The sequence below is a fragment of the Poecilia mexicana genome, unplaced genomic scaffold (assembly GCF_051168715.1).
Source record: "Poecilia mexicana isolate PSO_F unplaced genomic scaffold, ASM5116871v1 scaffold_7, whole genome shotgun sequence".
Classification (NCBI taxonomy): Eukaryota; Metazoa; Chordata; class Actinopteri; order Cyprinodontiformes; family Poeciliidae; genus Poecilia; species Poecilia mexicana.
Genome location: NW_028263376.1, coordinates 14,344,942 through 14,368,229, shown reverse-complemented (window position 1 = coordinate 14,368,229; position 23,288 = coordinate 14,344,942). Strand labels below are relative to the sequence as shown.

Genomic DNA, 23,288 nt, shown 5'->3' with positions numbered 1-23,288 from the left:
TAAATAAAAATGAAAACAATATAGTGAGGTTTAATGGCCACAGCTGGGATTTCTGGTCCGAACAGGTTCAACCCGTTAGGAACCTTTACTGCAAATAAAAACAGCCAGTGGTGCTGCGGCCTGTGCTTGAAATGACGACGGTTGGTCAAGTGAACACAATGATTGGCTGGTTATGACTTTTCACAACGTGTCTCCATCCTCAGCATCATCTCCCGTTTTTATAGTCACTCAAAAAAATCTGAGTGTTAAAATATTACATGACAAACGTCAGCAGGCAGTTTTGTTTACAATAGTTTGTACACATTTGCCACTCATTTCTGTCAGTTCTAAAATACAAATAAATCAGTTTGTCTAAAACACTGGGTTACCACAACCTGACTGAATGGATGCAGAGGTACTGGTCTACACTCCCAAGTTACATTTCTGTGCCTATATAGTCCATGAAAACATAAAACAATACACAGTTTGGGAGTGGACTCATACAGAAGTCTGGAGAGTTACAAAATGGAAAAAGTTGCAACTTAAAGTGAAAAGTACAAATATTTGCAAGGCTTGCAAAAAGGGAAACAATCTCCATCTCATTCATAACTTCGGTGTGTTGGCATAGATAAGCAATTTCTACAAGAACAAATCTGTCTGGAAACACATTGCATCCGGCAAAAAGGGGGTTGGTACCAAACATGACGGCGTGTTCAGGACAGCAGGTAAAAGAAAAGGAGAGTAAATTTCTGCCAAAAATCTCATAGATTTTGAGATTAATCTAAGAAATTGTCTGGAAAAAAAGGTGGAGATTTCTGGGCTCCAAAAGCTGAAAACGTGCAAGACAACATTCAGAAATTTTGAGGTTAATTTGAGAAACTTTAGAAAAAACAAGGAAATTACTGAGCTCCAAAAGTTGAAAACCTGTTAGAAAAAAATCTGAAATTTAGAGATTAACCTAAGAAATTTTCTAGAAAACTAAAAGAAAAAAAAAAATTCTCAGCCCCAAAAGTAAAACATTTGTGAGAAGAGGAATCCGAAATCCTGAGATTAATTTGAGAAATTTTCTGGAAAGAACAAGAACCTGTTTGAGCTCCAAAAGTTGAAAACTTTTAGTTTAATCTCCAAAATTTTCTGGAAAAATCTTGAGTTTTGAAAATCAAACATTTTTGACTTTTGAACTTTTTTTCTTGTTAAATTTCTTAGATTAATTTCAAAATATCTGAGTTTTTTTTTGTTTTTTTTTGATGGAAATTTACTCCTTTTTTCATTTCTTGGCCCAAATTCGGCGTCGTACAAACAGCAGCAATTAAACGTAATTTCACTTGCTTGGTATTGCTGAGGATGACCACTTGGACACTGAACAGTGCAGGTGCTTTAAATGTTACAGTTAGCATATTTTACCTCTTGTCAACACAAAGTGACCACCCATCACAGCATTAAACATTAAACAGGACCCATGCAATGAAACACGCACACCCTAAACCTAATACAACTTTTGGTGCCACAAATGCAGAACTTAAATTTCAATAATTGTAAAAGCTAAGTGTAACGTTTAAAACACCCAAAGTTTATGACAATGATCCGAGGTGTGCTGTGTAGCCTGTGCAGCTGAAAATAAATAAATTTAACAATGTCTTTGTGGTATTTTGTGAGCTAACATTGGAGTAATTACGTTGATATTTTTGGAAAAATCACTATTCTGTGGGTTAGAAGAGAGCAGAGTTGTCACTATGAGGCTCAGTAAAGCTACAGTCTGTTAGCGTGAGATAAAAACTGAAAACTGGATCAGAAATCAGAGGAAGTGTTTGACTGCAGGAAATAATGTGACCTGGTTTAACAATTCAAAAACCTTTTGGAAATCACTGAGAATCTGCAGTAAAACAGTTTGCAGGTTTTACACAGTGATTGTACGCAGAAGTAGAGCAGAAAACTTGATTTGAATAAAACAAAAACATGTAAACATATGTAAACCATTTATCTCCACCTGTGGATTTAACACTCCTAGTTTTTTATACAAATGTGTAAAATATTTATTTTGAGGGTTGAACAAAAAAAAACAATGTTAACTTTTTTAATAAGGTCCAACATTTAATATTGGCAAAAAATGTGCAGCGGCTAATTTTCTCTTTCCAAAAAATACCCAACAAAAAGCATTTTCAGAGCTCACTTTGACTTTGAAGATAACCGGTAAATTTAGTTATATAATTATATCTAGTTTACATTCCCTTACTTTGCTCTTCATATATGCAACAAATTAGTTCAATATAAAAATTATATTTGCTTGAGTTTGGAAAATAATGTGTATTACTGTATTATTTGGCCTTTATTAATGAGTTTTAAAAAAATATCCCCAATATTTATAATTGGTGACATGAGAAATCGTTAACACCTCCATAGCTCATTTTGAATTTGTAGATAAACAATAAATGTTATCTATAGTGTAAGCATTTGAAAAGTTTTTACAAGGAGAATTAGTGAGATTCAGATTGGTTAGTTTATAAGTTTTAGCCAAAGACAAGCTAGCTTTTATCCTTTCATGGTCATTATGCTAAGCTAACAATAATCATCTCTGTTCTGTGGTGCTACTTTTAAATTTGCAGCAATTGAGAAATTTACATCAGTATTTTATTGTATTATTATGACCATATCTCTTGTTAAATTATGTATTTTAGTATTGGTAAGATGAGAAATGATGGTAAAAAACAGCTAACAAGAATGTACAAGTGATCTTGTACATTCTTTTTCTGATCTTTATGCTACGCTAACGATAGCTATCTTCTTTCTGTGGCGAAAACAATTAACAACAAATGGGTTAATTTTGTTTTGAAATTTACACCAATTTAAAAAACATTAAAAATAAATACTTTGTTCTCTTCCTAAATTGTCTTTTAAGTTTTTTCTTTTTTGAAACTGGTCTAATAGTTAACATTGCTGACAGACGAGAAACTGCTGCTAACCTCCCGGTCCAAAGGCTAAATCCTGACAAAAAAAACATTTCCTTGGCTGGTTTTAAGTTTTGTAGATAGATACAAATATTTAGTGCATCACTTCAAGTAGATATTTATGTTTTTTTCTACTGGCTCCAGTTTAGCATCAGAGATGTATGAAAAATACCAAATAAAACAAGCTAGTTGTTCTTTGTCTAAGGGTAAAAACATTTCAGAAGAAATAACGCCACAGTTAATTTTGTAAGTTATGAAAATTAATTCAGGTTATTTTATTTCAGGAATTGCAGGGATTTAGTTTGGTCAACTCTGTAGGTTTATGAAAGTCTAACTTATTTTTCTAGTTTTCATGCTAAACTAATGCTAACAATTGTAGCATTATGGTGACCAGAGTTTGCAACATATAAATTAAATGGTTTTTAATATTGCGGAATATGGGAAATAATATTTTTCTAGATATCTGGACATCATTTTTATTTTTATTCTGTCCTAATAAAAGAAGTTAAATTATTATACGAAAACGGCTAACTTTACTCTGTCCAAGGATAAAAATACCTATGGGATGCATTAATAACGCACAACTGTGGTAGTTTGAAATATTTTTGAAGGGGTATTGGTGATATTTGTATGATAAGTCTTATATATTTCAGACAGATCAAAAACTTTTACCAGTCTTAATGCTAACTAGCAAAAACAATTTCCTCTTATTTAAAAATCATACTCCTAACAAAACCTGTATTAAAAAAAAATCCCTCCGTAACATTTTATCTGGCAGTTTCCAGCAGAGCAGCACTTTTCAGAACATATTTATTTATATGCAGTGATTTTATCAGCTGGAAACTCAAAGAAATGGAAGAGTTGGTTATGCTCAACGTTTTAACCAGGTCTGTTTTCAGTGTGGAAATGATGGATGCCTCCAAAAAACTAAAACTAAAATAAATAATAAATAAAGAAATGAGGTCTTGCATGCACAAAAGCTGCAAGTTTCAGAAATGAACAGTTAACAAAGGCCTTTACTACCATAAAATGTGCTGTCATTAAATTCATACTATGGAATGTTTTCATATTTCTTTGTGTACCCAGGTAAGTAATAGTGTTCTCTATATAGATTCATTATATTTTCCTGCAGTCATAAAACATTACAGAAAAGTTGAAGCATCACACAAATACACAAACATTTAACACTACAAGAGGGCATTCACTACATGTATTTCTTTTTTAAATACCAGTAGGCAAAGTAGCCCATCCCACCCAGAGAGCCCATGAGAAACGAGGCCCCGAAGAAAGATGGCGGCTTCTTTTTTACCATTCGGAAGGCGTTGGGTAGGACTGCTGACAGGAGAGTCGTGTGGATGTCGCCCAACACCTTTCGAAAAGCGTAGCGTTTTTGGACACGCACGAAAAAGGACTGCAGGTTGGGCCGGCTGCCGTCCTCCCAGTATTTCCTAGAAAGTCCCAAGAACTTGAGCCTGTGCAACAAGGCTCCAAGGCAGATATCAGCTAGCGTAAATTCAGGTCCACAAAGCCACAACTCGCACTTTTGACCTGTGAGGTAAAACAGCAGCAATAAGATCAACAGCTTTAGGTTGTTTTTGTTTTATTTTGTGTTGTCACTTGAAAACTACCTTGATACTCTAGTTTTCTTTTCTCAAGTTCAGCCTCCACTTGGTCCAGAACCATGGCTAACTCCCCCAGGATTTTCTTCAAGTAGTTCACATTATCATGGTCCAAGATCTTTGCCTGGAAATCATTAATCAGAGTTAATTATAATGTTTTAAAGTGTTTCTTTAAAGTGTTAAATTTGTAGTAGTAGTTACAACAGAGTCAGTCCAAAACACTGCAAAAACATAAAATCTTACAAAGTATTTTTGTTTAGTTTCATGTGCAAATATTGTAGTACAATTGAAGTAGAACATAAATAACTTCCTCACAGCTTTTCAGTGAGACATAGGAGCTTATTTTAAGTCAGTAATTCTTTAACATTTATTTCACTTATAACATGTGAAAAATATGTTGTAAATTATTACTATTTCATCAATATTAAGGTACTGACTTAAAACAAACTCCTGTAGTTTTGCTGAAAAGTTACTTCTAAGTTAGTTTGTCTTATTTTAAGTGTAGTAAAATATTTATGCTAAAACAAAACTTGGTAAGATTTTATGATTTTGTAGTGAAACTCAACCAGAACATTTTTAGGGATGCGAATAATTTAATTTACTTCATTTAAACTACTCTTCATCCCTCCTTTCAGGGACTGAATGAATAAAACTAAATATACACTGGATTTTATTTTATCTGCCATTGTGTTTTTATATGTGAATGTCTCTTTCTACTCTCTATTTCATGAAATAATGTGAACTGCTTGTCGACTCTGTTTGCTGAAGCTGGAGGTTGAAAATGACAGTAAACTGAACTGAAGAAGACTTGGTTTGTTATAAACTCACCATTAGCTTTTTCTGCTTGGACAAATGCGGTTCTGTCAGCTGAGGTTCTTCATGGTCCAGTTTCATCAGCTCAGTTGCAGCATTAGCCAAGTGTCCTGAAGTTACACACGTTAAGTGTTTTTGCATTATTTTATTGAACACAGGAGAAAACGTTATGAAGCGGTAATATATAATGTCTTTTAACATTATAAATAACCAGTGGAGATATTTGTGCTTACCCATTTGGATGAAAATAATGCCCCCTTTCAAAAAATCAGTTAAATATTTAGTTCTTTATTTAAAAAAAAAAATAAAGTAAGTAACCCACAAATACACTCTATTTGCTGATAAACTAAATACGTTATTTAGGGTTCCATATTTATGTTTCTGTCTGAATTTGGACATTTTTGTGTAAATTTGTCTAGTTCCATATTATTTTGCCTAAAACCGTCTCAGTGCTGCCCCCTTTGGTCAAATGGCGTGTAAGCTGTTAAATTCTCCTACAGTTTTGTCAAAATCTGGCAAATTTTTTATTTTTAATAAAAGTCACGATAAGGTCTGGAAAGTCGCTAAATATAGCCAAAGAGTTTATAATCAAGCAACAGTACTCCTTTCGTCCTACCCTGTCTGCTCATCACCATACTTGGCCACGCCCCTTAGTGTCTCTTGGCTCCGCCCATTTTGGGGGGCGGGTTTAGTTACAATTTAACATACTCTTACATCTGAAAAAGAATTGGGTAGCAATGGATACTAATCTTGTTTTACTTATTTAACAAAATAAATAATAATAATATACATTTTATTCATATGGTGCTTTTCTAAAAACTCAGACACAGAGCACTTAACGTAAAAACACACAATAAGTAGGGCTGGACAAGATGGCTGAAAAACTTAATCATGAGTGTTTCATATTAGTTGATATTAATAATTATTTATTAGTTTTTTTTTATTTTAAATATTTGAAATACTACCAAACTGGTGGTGTGGCATTTCCTTTTCATCCACAGTTTTCTTTCCTGTGTTTATTATTATTATTATCATCATTATTATTATTATTATTATTATTATTATTATTATTATTATTAAGCAGTTTTGAGGCACAGTGGCAAAACCTGAAACTGCAGATGCGCAAGTTACTCAACAGGTCGTTGCTAGGTAACCAAAGTTGGGGGGGGGGACTTGAAACTGCTTGTTGCCCAGTAACCTGTTGCTAGGTAACCAAAGAGTGGGCGATTCTGGATCAAAGATCAGTGAATATTCTATATACTGAATATTTGGTCATATATCTGTTGCGACATATATTGTTATTGATTTATTGTCCAGCCATAACTAAAACAGCATTAATTCATTAAAAGCTGTTTTGAAATATCTTGAAAATTCTACAACCCAAACTTTCTCCTTTCCTCCTGTAAGAATCACGGAGTTATGCAGATTCATGCCTGGCGTCACTTACTACGTATTTCTGCGGTGGCGTACTTTGGGATCATAGAGTCAGTGGTGAGCTCTGGATGGAGGATGCAGCCGTGCGTGTAAGCGTCCATGGGCAGGCCGTCCAGCAGGTGGCGGTACTGCTGCACGCGGTCGTAGAGAGGTGAGTCCGGGTCAGGAATCAGCTGAGCCACCGTCTCTGTAGGAGGGAGACACAAACGAAGAGAAGGTAGCATTTCTGACGTTCAATGGATTCAAAAACAAATCGAGATATTTCCAGAACTCCTCAGTAACTTTCTGCAAAATTACCAAAATGTCTCTGCTGGACAGAGAAAACATTTCTTACAAACAGCAAAAACGAAGCAAAAAAGTACATTTAGGGCTGGAATGATTAAATTAATTAATCGCGATGAATCGATTGTTGAAATAATCATCAACTAATTTAGTAATCAATTAATAGTTAACTGGAGTATAAAGACTGTTAAAAAAGGCACATTTTCTATTTAAGATAAAATATATGTATTTGTTTTTAAATGTTCTACCCAGAACTCCTCCAGTTTTAGCTTCACTCAGTTTAAATTCTGTAAAAAAAACAAAAACAAACAAACAAAAACAACTCATATTAAAGCTGCATTATGCAACTTTTATTAAGAAATATATACACACACACATATATATATATATATATATATATTTTTTTTTTTTTTTTCTAATATATTTATTGAAACTGTCACTAAATCCTCACATTATGTTATGAAACAGTGCTAACAGGGATAAGTTCCAGTTAGCACTGTGATGCTAAGACCCGCCTCACAGTTAGGAGGTGGGTTTTAGCGCTGTCAATCATCCTCATTGTAGTGGTGCTCATTTACACCTCCCCTTTGCTTTCTGCGGTACAGCTAGCATAGCCTGCCATGAATGCTAAGGCTAGTTAGCATAGCCACAGATTACGGCTAACAAACAGTTTTCCTGTAAAGGTAAGTTGTTTCTCTGCCATTATCATTAGCATTGACCAGCCTCCTGGCTCTGATTGGTTGTTTTTGACCGGGTGCATTTCTTTAACATTTACTTCATAGTTTTAACAAATATGAAAAAAAAAAAAAAAACTGAATTTTTTTTTTTAATGAAAGTTACATACTACAACTTTAAAGTTCGGAGACATATCCTGTGGGTTGAGGAAGCAAAAACTGAAATGTTTTACTTTAATCAAATCTTGATGAAAAGTTGGAAAGCTTAAGCCAGAGAACGCCATCAAACCTGTGAGGAGCGACAGTGATCTGCAGCTGACATGCAGCATTGACCGTTAATGACTGAACAGCAGCGTTGTTTATCACAGCCAGCCGTTTTCAGGGACAGCATCTCTGACCCAACAGAAACGATCAGACAGCTGCTTTCAGCCGGTGGAGAAGCTCCCAAAAGGGAGAGCAGAGCTGCACTTGGCAACACACCAGAATGCTGAGTAATCAGTCTGTAGATGTGCAGACCATGCAGTGGTCCTGAAGGTCTGCTTCTGCACTGTCATGCAAATGTTACAACAACAGAACAAAGAACTTCCCAACTGTGTTATACATAAGATAGAAGAAGCTAAACTTTAGTTTTTGTTCTTTACCTTTTGGCTAAAATGTTTTTGCAGCCTCAGCAGCTGCGTTTCCAATGACAGTTTAATTTAGAAATCTGATATTAAGAAAATTAAATTTGGTCAATGGAAACACAATTTAAAAGAAAATGTAGGTTTTTCATTTATGTTTTTCAGGTTTATCAAAATTAGTGTATTTCACAAAACTCCAATGGAAACACTTATGTTTCATCAAACGAGTCACATGATGTGACTGCTATTATCAATTGTTACTTTTTTAAAAAGTTGTCATTCACGTAGATTTTTTTTTTAACATGTTAAAAATGATGCTTGGTTATATTGGCGCGTAATTATGAATTCACTGTATTAGCTATTGATATGGATATATAAAATAATAAAAAAGGCTGTTAAAATCAAGCTAACATGAATTTATTGGATGATATAACAAATGTAAGAGAGGAGGGTGTAAAAATAAGTTCATACTTCTACCCACTCCTTCGAACGTGTAAATATACTTTACTACTGTTCTTTTGTTTTAAATTTACTGTGTTTGTATAAAACCTAGTTTATTTTTGTATTACACTACGTTCAATAACCAAATCAGCAACCGGATGTTACTACTGATGGAAATAACGAAGAAGACAACAGGAAGTTGTAGGAAGGAGACGCCGCAGAGTGTTTTTTAATTACTTATTCACGTGTGATTTTAATTGTATTTCTTATTTAATGGAAACGCCACAATTGCAAAATTGTGTTTTTTTAATATCGACAAAGTTTTGCATACTTTTGTAACGTAAACACAGCTGCTGTTTCATCACATTTCACATTCATTCACATTTCATCAGCTGTAGTGGTTTTGCTTTCTGCTAGCATGCACTGCTATGACTTTGTCATGTGTTACACATTATTATACAAATTGTAAACTCAAACAAAACATGAAAAAATTAAAATATATTAAACTAATATGGAGGAGAAAAAAATGAAATCAACTTTTCTCCTAATATATACATATTATATAATATATACTCTGTTCCACTCCTGTGATAACCGGCAAAGAGTCAAGAATAAAATAGAATGTTAATCCTACAGTGGAGAAATTCACTTGTTGCAGCAACACAGAAACAAAATATACCCAATTAAGTGTAAAAATATGTGACAATAATATAAATTGTATATTAACAAAGTACCTACATACAAAGTGAAATAAAAATTAAATAGGAGCCTGAAAATCTTTGAGAATTTCATCATATCTGGTCATAATATTTTTATTTTTGATATGTTTCAGCCTACTTCCTGTTGACAGACATGTTTTGTTAATTAGTTTATCACCACACAGATATTTTTTTTTGCTTTTTCATGAATGAAATCAAAATTTAAAAACTACTTTTTCTATTTTATCAAGTTATTTTTGTCTTCTTAAATTTTGTTACATGATTTGAAACTTTTAAAGGTGATTAGATAAAACCTGAAGAAAGATGTAAGAGAGGAAGTACTTCTCACAGCACTGTTTGTGCAACGTAGTTTAAAAATAAAAGACATGATATATTTAGTTTCTCTGAGGCACCTGAGGCTGGCTGCAGCTCTCATTAGGGATATGAATGCAGAGAAGAAACACGCCTGCAAGACATATATCCCAGACTGAATTCTGGGTAAAAGCTTGTCCAGCAGGATGTCTGGTTTTACAGCACTAAGGGTCTTTTTTCAACACTTTATAGATTACATAAAGACATCCGTGTCTCTGGTTTTGCTGTAAATGCTGGAGTTGTGCAGAATTGGTTTAAAATGTAGGAGTCTGGAAGGGAAAGAGGTTTCAGCTGCTGCATTTTGTTTCAGAGGAAGCAGAAAGTCTGGTCATCTGCTGCTTTCAATAGAGACCATCTGTGTTATATAACATCTCAGCTGAGAATACTACAGCCAACACTGGAGTTACTGTGCAGTGCCATACACTAACTCCTGTGTGTTTTGTTGCAGTGCAATCCAGGCTAAAATATATAAATATATTTTTACTTTTAAAGTTCAGCAATAAACTAAGTATTCAATATTTTAACAAAGCAAAAAAGTAGTCTGATTTCTATAGTAACAATGTCTCTAAATTATCCAAAAAGTAAGGAGTCTTATGAAAAGAATGGGAAAAAAAAAAAAATTAATTGTTTTACATTTTCTGACTGTTCTTAAAGGGGACATATTGCACAAAATTCACATTTTGCACTTTTTTGTACTTCCATTTGGATTCCTACTGCTTCTAAAAAACAACCATGAACTTGGAAAACCCACCCAGTCGGGGGTTTTTTGGCAATAAGTTCATGTTTTTCTTATGTCTGGAAAATTAGCCATTTCAAAAATCTCCGGAATGTAACGTCACAAATCAGAAGGTACTGCCCATTACCTAGCAACCCCAGTGGAGCTCTGCCGTTGCCTAGCAACCCCAGCAGTGCTCCAAAGATACCTCGCATCCCAAGCTGAGCACGTTTGGTCGGCTCGTTTTACCGCTGTGTGCTCTGTACAATGGCTGCTGGAAAAGACAGGTGTTTTGTTGAGTTGCCATTCAGAAACCTCTTGCTGCATTTGGATCCCGATTAGTCTTCACCATAGCAGAGATTATTGTTTGTGATGTCCAAACATTACAAAAATGACATAATGGTATTCCTCAAAATATTAACAAAATTAAATAAAAAAATTCAAATGAACCGCTTCAAAATCCTACAAACATTGTGAAATACCTTACCACGCTAACTGTTTCAGCCATATTAAAATCAAATTAAAAACAAAAATGGTTTGTTGGGTGTGCAGGAGGCTCCACTTTTGCTTTTCAAAGATGTATGGTTGTATAATTGTGCAACTGTTTGCAGACATTTTGAGTTAGCATGGCCAGTAGCAACTTATTTGGATATAAAGTGACAAGATGCCTTAAAACAGCTCATATATAAGAATGATTTTGTGCAAAAAATATAAGACCTGACCTAACCTGTTCAAGGCAGCATAACAGGTCACCTTTAATAAAAACAAGATCTGTCTTCAACACCATTTAGACAAGGTTAATGAATGATAAATGGCTCCCTACCTTCTGTATAAGAATGTTGTTTCTGCTTTTCACCTTCAGTGCTCGTTTATTTTAGTCTCAATATTTACTAACAGCTTCAAGATACAAAAATTAATCTTCTATTTTCGAAACCACTTTCATTCAGATTCCTCTCTGGGAAACATTCCAGTTTTTTTTTTATGTAATAATTCGAGATGGTTTTGGTGACATTGGAGCAAAGACGCAGCAGTGACTTCATACTGACACTCCATATAAGGACGACAGGCGGCCTTGGAATGTCTTCCAGTTGTCCCTGTTAGTCCAAATGAACAATGTATGGACAGAACCAGCAGCTGCACTGGAACCATGCACAAACTTCCTGCTGTTTTACTGGATCTTTGGTTTTCAGCTTCTGGGAATCCTTTGATAAAAAACAACAGCAACAAATGCATAGTCATTACTGTTTGTAATGCAAATTATCAGACGTTTAGCTCTTATTAATAATAAATTGCTTCTCCTGTTGAGTTAATGTCAAAGTTGGTTAACACAAACAAGCCCCAAATTATTCCTTTTCATATTGAAAAGGAAAAGATTTATTAAAAGATAGCGATTGTAATTTGGGAGGATCAGAGAAAAATATATATAGACATAAGTAAAGTCAGAACTAAACAAATCTGTGGAACAGTCTGTCAACAGAAACCAAAGAAAGTGGAAAATAAGAAAATATAATTTTCTATGTTATCATTACAAAGATAAGATTTTTTTTTTACATAGATATTATGTTAACATTGTCTGTTTTGTGATCAAATATATATTTATCGATAGACAATTGACGCTCAGTTGCTTATAGGGGAAGAAGGAAGTTGCGATCTTGTTCAGAGGTTTTCATGTCATCTCCTTTTGTAGTTCTTGATGCAGCGCCCCCACAGGTGAGCAGGGGAACAGGTTGCTCAAAATGTTTGGTTCATTTGACATAACTCAGTGTGAAAGAGAACCAAACAAAATGAAAATGCGATAAATGTTTCCATTTTAATCCCTAATCTAACAGAGCAGAGAAAACGCCATAAATCTTTTTTAACCATCATCATTAAGGTGTTAATAAATCTGAAGGGCACTTTGCACATCTTGTAAATAGATAATATTTAAAGTTTTTCCGTTTTGTAGAGAAGTGATTATTGGGAGGTAAAATGAAAAATCAGATATCAGAGCACCAGAAGAGCTGAATCTATCAGCGCTACGGAAATAAAAAAAAATCTAAACGTAGAGAAGGTGTTTATTTATTTCAGATATTTAAAATGTCTTCTACTTCCAGTGTTAAATATTCATTAAAATTTAAAGTTTATTGATCCTGTATTATATTATTTGAAAATGTTCTCAAAACAACAATACTATTGTTTATCGCAATAACTTCTGTGGCGGGCCTAGTTACAACCCCCATGCCATACCTCCCACAAAGTTTTTCTCCATGTAGTCTATAATCTGGTTGTAGTCGCTGATGATGGTGTCTCCGTGGAGGAAGACGGGAACCTCCTCCCCCAGGTTCAGTCTCATGAACCAAGGCTCTTTGTGCTCCTGCAGCGGCAAACTCACATCCCTCTCGTCACACACCAGACCCTTCTCATGGATCACTAGACGTACCTGAAATTACACAGACATACACAGCTTAGCTCCAAACAAACAGGATGTCACTGTAGATGAATCACAACATATGAGTGCTTGTTTGTTTTAGACACTCTGCAATGTGACATGATGTGCCAAAAAGCTGCTCCCCGACGATGACTACTATTGGTTTTAGCTGTCAAGTTGTCGACATAACGTGCTAAATCTTAAATGTATGCCTGATATGTAAAAGAAAAGGGACGCAGTGATGCTAATTGTCAAAATTACACAACTATATAACAAGGTCGGGAAAAAATTTTAATTAAAAAAATAACAGCGAGGGAGAGGGAAGAAGGTCAGTTATGCTAGCTTGACTTTGAAAACCTTAAATGTAGATGTGCTGCAGAATTCAGTGTCTTTCAGTTCAGTTAACAAAAATAAAAAAAGTCCAATTAAACACCAACTCTGACAGATCACCAGGTGTTTAAATTAGCTAATCAACCTCTGCTGTGTTAGCTTAGCAAACAGCAGTGGTAGCTAATCTATCACAGCAATCACTTATTAATAATCACAAAATAAACATCAAGCCTGAAAACAAAATACTCTAATGGACTGAATGTTCTGTTTTCATTTGTGTGGGAAATGATTGAGAGTTTTTTGGAGCACATTATACTAGTGGAGCCGTTGTCAGTCAGTTGCTATGGCAACGTGTGCACAGCGAAGCTGACACAGAGAGCAAGAAAAGTTCAGCATACGAGTGGTTTACAATTATTCTTCAACGTTTTTTCTGTGGCAGCACGGCTACGGATGGTAAGTAAAAAAAAAAAATCGTCTTTTTGCCCTCCAGCATTGAGTGGATGCACAAAATTTCCAGATGTAAACAATAGCATAATTGTATTAATTTTAAAACATTCAGTTTGCAGTACAGGCGATTTAGTCTTATTTAATCTTTGCTAAGATGTTTTTACATTAAATTAATTCACTGATTTTGACAGTAGGAATGAATGCAGCTGCTTGCCTAAAAGAGAGACCTCTATGAGTAGTGCGTTAAATCCAGGATTGATAAGTTCTTCAATGTCAAGTTGCAGTTTTATACCACTAAGGTGTCCCATAAGGATGCCCACAAATAACACAGTTACTGTTGCAAGAAGAGTTTGTTATGTAATGATAGATTAGTCACTCTCTGCTAATGATGCCAAGATGTTCAGATGCTTGGAAGGCAAAATACGAGCTCTGCAGCGAGAGGTAGCACTGTGTCTGGTGAAAAGATACAATGGAAATGTGTCAGACTTTCTTATTCAGCTCGGGGTTTTGTTTTTATTAAAACAGATTGGGAACAAGTTAATAATTATTGGGTTTTGAGAAAACATAATCAAATGAGGAAAAACTCAACAAGATCAAATTCGAGGTGACAAGTTGACAAGGTTTTGGCTTTAAAACTACAGAAAATTTACCTTTTGCAGTTTTTTTTTTTTTTACATCCAACATCTTCATGTACAAAAGCTATCAGCCAGAAGACATTTTGGACCGAGTCCAAGTGACAATTTGTACCTGCTTTTGAGGACGTGAAAGTGTCATACTCACTTTCACAGCCAATGATTAAGAACACTATTCTTGATTTACTCAAACCAACTACGAAAGAAAAGGTTTTAATGTTGTCCAAGTGTGTAGAGTCTGAATGAATGAAACATAAGTTTGAAACTCCCATCACCTCTGGAATAATTTTCATCAAAAATAAAAATTCTCAGCAGCATTTATTCCTTAATAAATGAAACATGTAGAGCAAAAAGAAGGAAAAAACAATTTATCCATGAGTTGGTAGCTAAACATCGAGGGCAACAGATTACAAATTGCTTACATGTTCAGTTAAAACTGTAATATTCTGCTAAAATCAACTTTTCGTCTTATTGCAAATACAGAACTAATTTTTAACTACATATATTACTAACATCAAACCAAACACTTCCAGTTATGCATATAATATTTACAACTTTTAGCTTGGGCTCCTAAGAAGTAAATAAAACAGACCTGCCACAAGGTTTTTCAGAGTTATTGTTGCTTGTTCAGGGCTTATAAAATGTCATTTTTTTTACAGGAAATAAGAGTATTTTTGGTCCAGATTTCATTGGAAATATCTTAGTGCACTTGAAATAAGACAGAACTGATTTACAAGTAATGTTTTAGCAAGATAGAGGATATTAAGAAATCATTGACTTAAAGCAATCTCATATCTTGCAAAAAATTTACTTGTAAGTTATTTTGTCTTATTTTAAGTTTACTAAGATATTTGCACCAGAAACTAGGGCTGCAGTGATACAATAATCTCACAATACGATACACGATATTCTGCTCATGACATGATATATATTACGATATTCAGCAAACGATACAATTCAATACACTTTTGCGATTTTCTGAAAGATTTAAGAGGGACAGAGTGATTTTGGTGACATTTTGTGACTGTTATAGAGTTGGATTGAATTAATTTAACTGAAAACTGATTAAAAGCACCAACTACACAACACCTGGCTCTGGTTGGACATGGACAGAGACTTAAAGTCGACAGCTGGACAAATTGAATCAAAGAAGTGGTGAGAAAACATGTTTAATTGAAACAGTACAAACTGTAGCTTACATGCATTTGGAAAGTAAATAAAGTGCACCAAGTTCCCTGCTCTGAATAGTTTGATACCTTTTTAACCTCGACACTTAACATCTGAAGTAATCACTCTAAGCCTGATGACCTAATCACTCTCCCGGCGAAGCAAGCAGTGAGTGAGCAAGGTGACAGTTGGATGTTACGATACTTGCGGATGAATATCGATTTTTTTCTAGGAAAGAAAATATCGATATATATCACAAAATCGATATTATTACACAGCCCTACCAGAAACTAGATAAAGATACTTGATTAGATTTTTATGTTTTGCAGTGTTTCAGGTGAAAAAACCTTCAAAGCAGATTCATGCATGAGGCCTTTTGGTGCCAGCCACATTTCTAATAGGAGACACAGATGGCTGACACAAATTATGAATTTTACGAACATCTGTTCTCTTTTGCAGAAGTCTCCTTATTAAATTTAAAATCAACTTCTGATTAATTCCTTTACAGCTTCACGTGCTGAAATGAAGTAAGACAGCTATCTTCTGCAGAAATCTTTCTTTTAAACAAACTTTTTAAACAAGTGCAGGTAGTTGGGTAAATCTGAAATCTGATGACTTTGCACAATAATATAAAAACAATAGAAACAGCGAAGCAGCAAAAAGTGCAGAATATATCTTTCCATCTGCAATGACCTTTAACCCCTTCCACTTCTACATCATGACACTAAAAAATAAAACCAGAAGCTAACTCTTACATGATTGGCCTGAGGGAAACTGGCATGTGAAACAGCTGAGTCTGACAGTCTCACTGCTGGAGATGTAAATCTCTGACCTGCAGGTCCTGATGTTACCGGAGCGCGATCGATCGCTGCGGCTGCACATAAATGTGCCGTTATCAAGCTAAATCCATCTCTGACGTTTTCATATCTGTTGTGTTCACAATAAGACGAAAATATGACATTATATTTATATATTAGAGCCCAGGAAAAGGGATGGAGTGAAGCACCACGAATGCAGAAAACAGCACAGATCCTCATTATTCAGGAGTTTATTCTCATTACTTGAACTTTTTTCTCGTACGACTTGATTCTCATAACATTATGACTTTATTTTTGTTAACATGATTTATTTTCAAAATATTATAACTTTTTTGTCACATTATTTCAACTTTATTCTTGTAAATTATGACTTTTCCAAAAATATTAAGATTTTATTCTCATCTTATTTCAACTTTCTTATTACCATAACATTATGACTTTATTCTTGTTATTCTGATTTTATTCTCAAAATATTGTGATGATTTTGTCACATAATTTCAACTTTATTCTTGCAAAATTGTGATTGTTTTTGTAATATTGTGACTTTATCCTCATGGTTTTTAAACTTTATTCTCATAATACATCAGCTTTTTGCTTGTAATTTTATAACTTCATTTCTTTTTATAAAACTGTGACTTTATTATAGTATTTCAACTTTATTCTATTTCAACTTTATTTTCCTAGATTATGACTTTTTTCTGAACATACTATGATTTTAATCTGATCTTATTTCACCTTTATTCTCATACGACTTCATTTCTGAAATATCATGACTTCATTCTCGTATTTTTATTTATTTCTATTTTTTAGTATAGTCCTATGATATGCCACCGTAAAAAAAGCCGCCATATTTTGTTTTTTAGGGGAACAACAAATCATTTCTGCAGGCTGGTGTGTTTTTATTTTTCACGGAGCTGCAGAAGAAGCCAGTCTGTGACGCTGCTTACACATGATCTGAGAGCCACTCCAGCTCCAAGATTGAAGCGATAATCATGACAACGAGCTTTGTGTTTACCCTCCACTGAGTGACGAGCGTTTCATTCAGCAGCTCGGACCGGAGCCGATCAGATCAGAGGCTGAGAATCAGCTATTCGGCTGCAGAGCGGAGAAATACAAATCGTCCCACCGACTCAGGTGCATTCCTGAATCCGTTTGATCCACCGGTGAATAACAAGCAATGACGATGAGTCCTATTAATTCTCATAACAATGCAATTACAGGAAGCAGAAATATATAGCAATAAAAAACTCAGGTTAAAGGTTCTAGGGTGAAAATGCAGAGTAAGCATTATCCATTATTAATTAATAATACACTTATTTAAGCACCCGGAACCTAATGAGCCCATTTAGATGTCATTTTCTCCACATGCAGACCAGAGATGAGTTTGTTAATTAGGACTGAAAATAACAACTGTCTTAATTAACAATTATTGTAACCATTAATCAAATTTAAAATTCTAAATTTGCTTTCAACTGGAAATAATATGTAATATATTTAATTTATTTACTTCCCTTTCTCTATCCCAGTGTTTCTTGTTTGTTTAATTTTGACTTGTACCACAATGACTGTGTTGTTTGTACTTTAAAAAAAGAAAGAAAAAGTGCTAAATAAAAATATTAAAAAATATTTTATTGATAAAAAAATCAAACAATATTTGCTTAAGATAAAAAATTGGCACATTTTGCAAATTTGCTTTTATTCACGCATTTTTTATGCAATATTAGAAATACAATCAATTCAATGTTTTTTAAACAAGAAAATAAACATTTCATTGTCTAAAATGCAACAGCAGCATTCATTTAGTGATCATTTGCAGCAAATGAAGAGTCTGCAGCTAAAAATATATTCTAATATCTGCTTGAATCAACTCCAAATAATTTCTGATTATCCAGTTAATAAATATATAGCAAAAGATAACTGATAGTTTTTTGGAACTGGGTGAAATTCAAACTACGCCACTTGAGGAGTTTTGGGTAGAACATATTTATAGGCAAATGTTTTTTTAATCTTAAATGTAAAATGTGTATATTTTGTAGAGTTTCGGCTTAATTACGGCTCTAAATGTGCTGTTCATTGAGCAAATGAAAGTTGACGATTAGTTCAATAATTGGTTCATCGCCATTAATCCAATTAATCATTTCAGTCCTGATGTGAATTATTTTATTACATCTGCTAAATATTTAATGCTTAATGGATTCAGTACGTCACTGGAGTTATTTGGCACCTTCCAGATGTGCTTGTTTTTTCCAAACTGGATAATTTGTGCTGCCAATAGTCTGCATGGTTTTATTAGCAGCATCAAGGTTTTCAAAATTACTGTTTTGAACTGCAATAATTTTCTCTTTCATGCCATTTAAAACGATATACAGGAAAAAGTAACCTGAGGTTTGATGTGATGTAGTGTTGCCCCTCCCCCACCTATTGCCGTGAACTGCCACTTAAATGGCTAACTGAATAGGATTAAACATTTTCTTTTCCCCATAAGAAAGTCAACTTAGGCTGTTTGGAAACATTTTTGTTTGCTAGAACTAATTCAGAACCACTCATTGTAGGATAACACAGTTAAGAACAGCAAAAACGTATTATTTTCTGCACCATTTAAAAACAACAACAAATACACTTTCTGCCAAAATCATAACAACAGTTTTCCCAAAAGAGCAATTCAAACCAAGAAGCTATTTTTATTTTTATCTAGTGACTATTTAACACTGTAAAAATCCCTAGATGGTTTGCATTTGTGATTGAATGGATCGTTAGATTTATTCATTATCAAAGTACTTGCTGGTTATTTCTAGGCCAGTTGACACGAGCGATAATCCCACATAAAGTACTGAAGGACTTCTGACATAAATGCATAATCCATGTGTGAAACCAGGTTCAGATTGAGGCCAGGAAGCCCAAAACGATGGAGCAGAGGGTCAAACTTCACTAAAAGTGATGAGAAGATCTACATTTTGTTACATTATAAAGTATCAGGATTCAAAAAAACTTAATCCCACAGTTACAATAATGATGCATATGAGTGGATCATCATTTCTTTTAACGCTAAATTGATAAAACTTTACTTTGGTAAATTTTTGCTGGACCAGCTGATCAGGAACCATTGTTGATACTTTTAGATGGTTTGAAAGCTAAATTTCACATATGCCAGTGTTTTCACACACAAATATAACTTCAGTCTTCTTAAGATTTTAATACCCCAAGGCACATTCTTGGGCCTTGTTTAATTTGCTGCTTTTATTAATGACAGTGCACCATTTTGCAGATGATATCCTACTTTATTCATAAGGTTCTGAATGGTTTTCCGACTACTTTTGGCCTACCCCACTGTTTACTACTGGTTGTGAAAGTGAATAAAATGGAATTAATTTTATTTTCTAGAAATTTCTCCCATATTTTGATTTATGTAGATTTTTATAAACTAGGCAGAAACCTTATTAGCTCTACAAGTGCTCAGGTATTGGGTTGGATGAAAGCCTGGCTTTCAAAGTGGATATTGAGCATTTTTTAAAGAAGCTAAATGCTAAACTGAGCTTATGTTTTTAAAATAAAGATTTAATTCATAAGTAAAGGCTACATTGTTAATGTTCTTAACTGTGTGTACATTATTTATAAATGCCTTCTGCATTCTAGGACCAATTCATTGCACAGAATGAATCACTATTTACTTCATCATCTGGTTTCTTCCCCCTTTCTTTGTCATCTCCAATCATGGAAGATGTTTATTTTTGTATTCCTGGAGTTCACTTCTTCTTTCAGTACCCAAATTTAAAATCTTTTTGGGGTTGTTGTGCTTTTTCTGGGAGAGTTTGAATCTTTTTTAAAAAAAACTTCTGGGCCTGAAACAGTTAAACAGGACCTTCCTCTGTAATTTATTGAGTCTGACTTATTTTATTTTGCTTATGTATTTTATGTTGGGCAGGTCTTCTAAAAACTGTACATTGTACATTTATTTAACTTTCTGGTTAAATAAATGTACAATAAAAAATAGATAAACTGACAGAATGCAAATATTACAAACAAATAAAAAAAATCCCTACTTAATGTTGTAGAACAGGGTGTCAAAATAATTTTGATTTCAGGTCACATCAGGATCACGAATGTCCTCAAAAGGCAGAATGTGTTAATAAAACTAACCGTAACCAGTTTTCTCTGCGATTGATTAGTACTTCTTAAAATTTTAGCATCTCATTGATGTAATTTGTTTCTACAATAATGAAAACAGATTTGATTTGACGAAAAAAATAATATTCTAGCACACAATGCATCTTAAAGTTCAATTTATGACATAATCTAGAGTCTGGAGGGCCACATAAACAGTTACTGTGGGCCAGATTTGGCCCGTGCGCCTTGAGTTTAACACCACCGTTGAAGAACATGACATCCTCCAGAAGCCCAGCTGATTCTGGTAAAAAAATGTGCAAACTGTTGGACTTTTTCAAAACATCATTAGATGTGTTTCCATTACAAATGTACACAAGACTTTCTGAATATTTCATTGATGTTGACAAAAACACAATTTCACAATTGCGGTGTTTACATTAAATGATTAATCCACTTAAAATCACACTAAATAAATGAGTTCGCCATAAAAACATCCTCCAACTACTTCCTGTCTTCTTCTTCTTCTTCTTCGTGGTTTGTGCCAGTGGCAACATCCGGTTCTTGACTCCTTTGATGCGGAAACCCATTTCACGTGTTTTAGCGCTAAAACTTTTTATCGAAAAACGAGATTTTCTTTTTGAAGTTGGCGTGTTTCCACAAAGTGAATTTACTTTTGAAATGCCAAATTGCGTATTTATAGTCAATGGAAACGCATTTATTGTTCTCATTTTCATAAAAGCAATTCAGCGTCTTGTGGACAAACGTTTCCCCTGAAGGTAATGCAGCGGTATTTATACAGTGCAGGTTAGAATAAATATTGCTTTATGTGTGATGTTGTTGAAAAGGCCAGTTTTGGAGGCTTCATGCTGTTGTTGTTATTATGTATGTATTATGTTTAGCTGACTAGCTTAAATGCTGGTTTTAATGACACAGGCTCATTCAAGGAAGTTCACTAATAATTTATTATCTGTGGTGATCAAAAGGTGGGCTCGAGTAAGGCATAAAAACAGCACCATATGGTCTGCTTCAGAGGGAAAAGGCCTTTAGCTCTGCACAACATTTGCATCAACTAAAACAGAGAAACATTCTGCTGTCATCATGCATGACAGATGACACGTTTATGTCTGCTGCATGTCGAGGAAATGAACATCCCGCTGCGGCGGTACTGTGTTGCACACTCAGGAGGAGGTAAACAAGCCCAGATGCAGACACGCTTCGGTCATATAGCAAACAAACAGCATGCACAGAGACGTGAAGCCATCTCCATTTTCATTTTCTGTTCCAGGTCTTACCTTCTGTGAGGCGAAAGACTGCGTCCAGTGGTACAAAACCAGCCTGTCTTTGTTGAAAGGTTTGGACTCCGCCGTGGGCTCCTCGCACTCCTCTCCGTCCGCCACTTTGCCGTCCTCATCCATGGCTGAGATGGGCCACCAGCTACAGTTGGTGGGGGTAACATGGTTGGAAGACGCCATGACAGAGCGTTTTGTGCGTGTGGAGGAGAGGAGCGGAGCGAGGAGGGACGGAGGGGATGGATGCACGCAGAGGGAGGAGAGAGAGAGAGAGAAAAGAGAGAGAGAGGTAGAGGTGGGAGGGGTGGGGGAGGGAGGATGTCAGCAGCTCGAGCGCAGCATCACCTGAGCACGCGGCGCCAGCATCAGTCAGCTCCGGTGCTGAAATCCGCCTCACCTCCCGCTAAAAACCCGCACAGCCTAATCCGTATGCAAACTGCCTCTCAGTAATACCATGCTGCTGCTGACGATGATGAGGAGGATGATGCTGCTGCTGCACGCGGATAAATCAGAAGGACCGTATTACATCACGCAATGAGGCACGCACAAACATGCGCGGTGGAGACCCGCGAAGGGAGCAGTCAGGGGAAGGTCAAGCGGCTCCTGAAAGGACGTGGAAAATAAACACAGCGAAACATTTTTATGTTGAATCAGAGGAACCAACAGCAGAAATATCCACACGTTTCATCACAAACTTTTATGTGTTTTTACTGGGATTTTAAATTAAACACGAGCACAGTGACTGTGGGGTGGATGGAAAATTATACATAGTTTGGAAATCAATCAGTTAAGTTAATAGTTCTTATCAGCAACACGTGAAAACGTGATAATAAACACATCATACAGTCAAGTTGAAGGTAGTTTAACTTGAAAATGAATGTCAAGACAAGGAAATAGTTTTGGTTTTAACTCAGAAATTAAAGTTCATGACGTTGATTTAACTTTTTTAATTTCATTAATCGTGAGTTTTAACTTAATGCTGAAATTTAAACCAAATAATTATTTCACAATATGCAAGAAAAAAAACTGCTCTCACCTAATTAAAGAGCCACATTTCTCTTATTTTCACTTACAATATCAGTTAAAATATCTACTTATTTTACTTTGGAATTATTCAATAATGCATAAACAAAATTTCTGATCTGATAATGAATCATTAAACATCTCAATGAATTCAGCTCAGAAACATTTGGTGTGAACAGGACATTATCCTCAAGCTTTGCTAACTGACAGTTGCATTAAAATAAAAAAAATTTCTTAACAAAACACAAGAGTCAGATCAATGTAATGCACTTCCATCTTAGGATACAAAAACAAAGCATTCTGGGAAATAGTTCCCACTTCTGTCTTTTTCTTCTTTCAGTTTTTAAGTGTTAACCTAAAAACTCTCCAACACAAAATTATTAAAAAGTTAGCACAACTTACTGCTGTAAGTTTATCTTTCACAAACTCACATTTAGGTTCAAAATCTAAAACTCGCTAAATTTATTTGACTTAAAGAG

General features: G+C 34.7%; 1 protein-coding gene across 1 annotated transcript; it reads right to left on the bottom strand.

Annotated features, from left to right (window-relative positions):
• Window positions 1-3,508: 3,508 nt before the first annotated feature.
• gdap1l1 (ganglioside induced differentiation associated protein 1-like 1) lies at window positions 3,509-22,008 on the bottom strand. Its single transcript, XM_015011180.2, has 6 exons — window positions 21,790-22,008; window positions 12,819-13,011; window positions 6,804-6,977; window positions 5,372-5,466; window positions 4,553-4,667; window positions 3,509-4,472 (listed from the first exon to the last, which is right to left on the bottom strand). The coding sequence occupies exons 1-6, from the start codon at window positions 21,967-21,969 to the stop codon at window positions 4,129-4,131; spliced, it is 1,101 nt and encodes a 366-aa protein (XP_014866666.1). The 5' UTR covers window positions 21,970-22,008; the 3' UTR covers window positions 3,509-4,128.
• Between the last annotated feature and the right edge of the window lie 1,280 nt (window positions 22,009-23,288).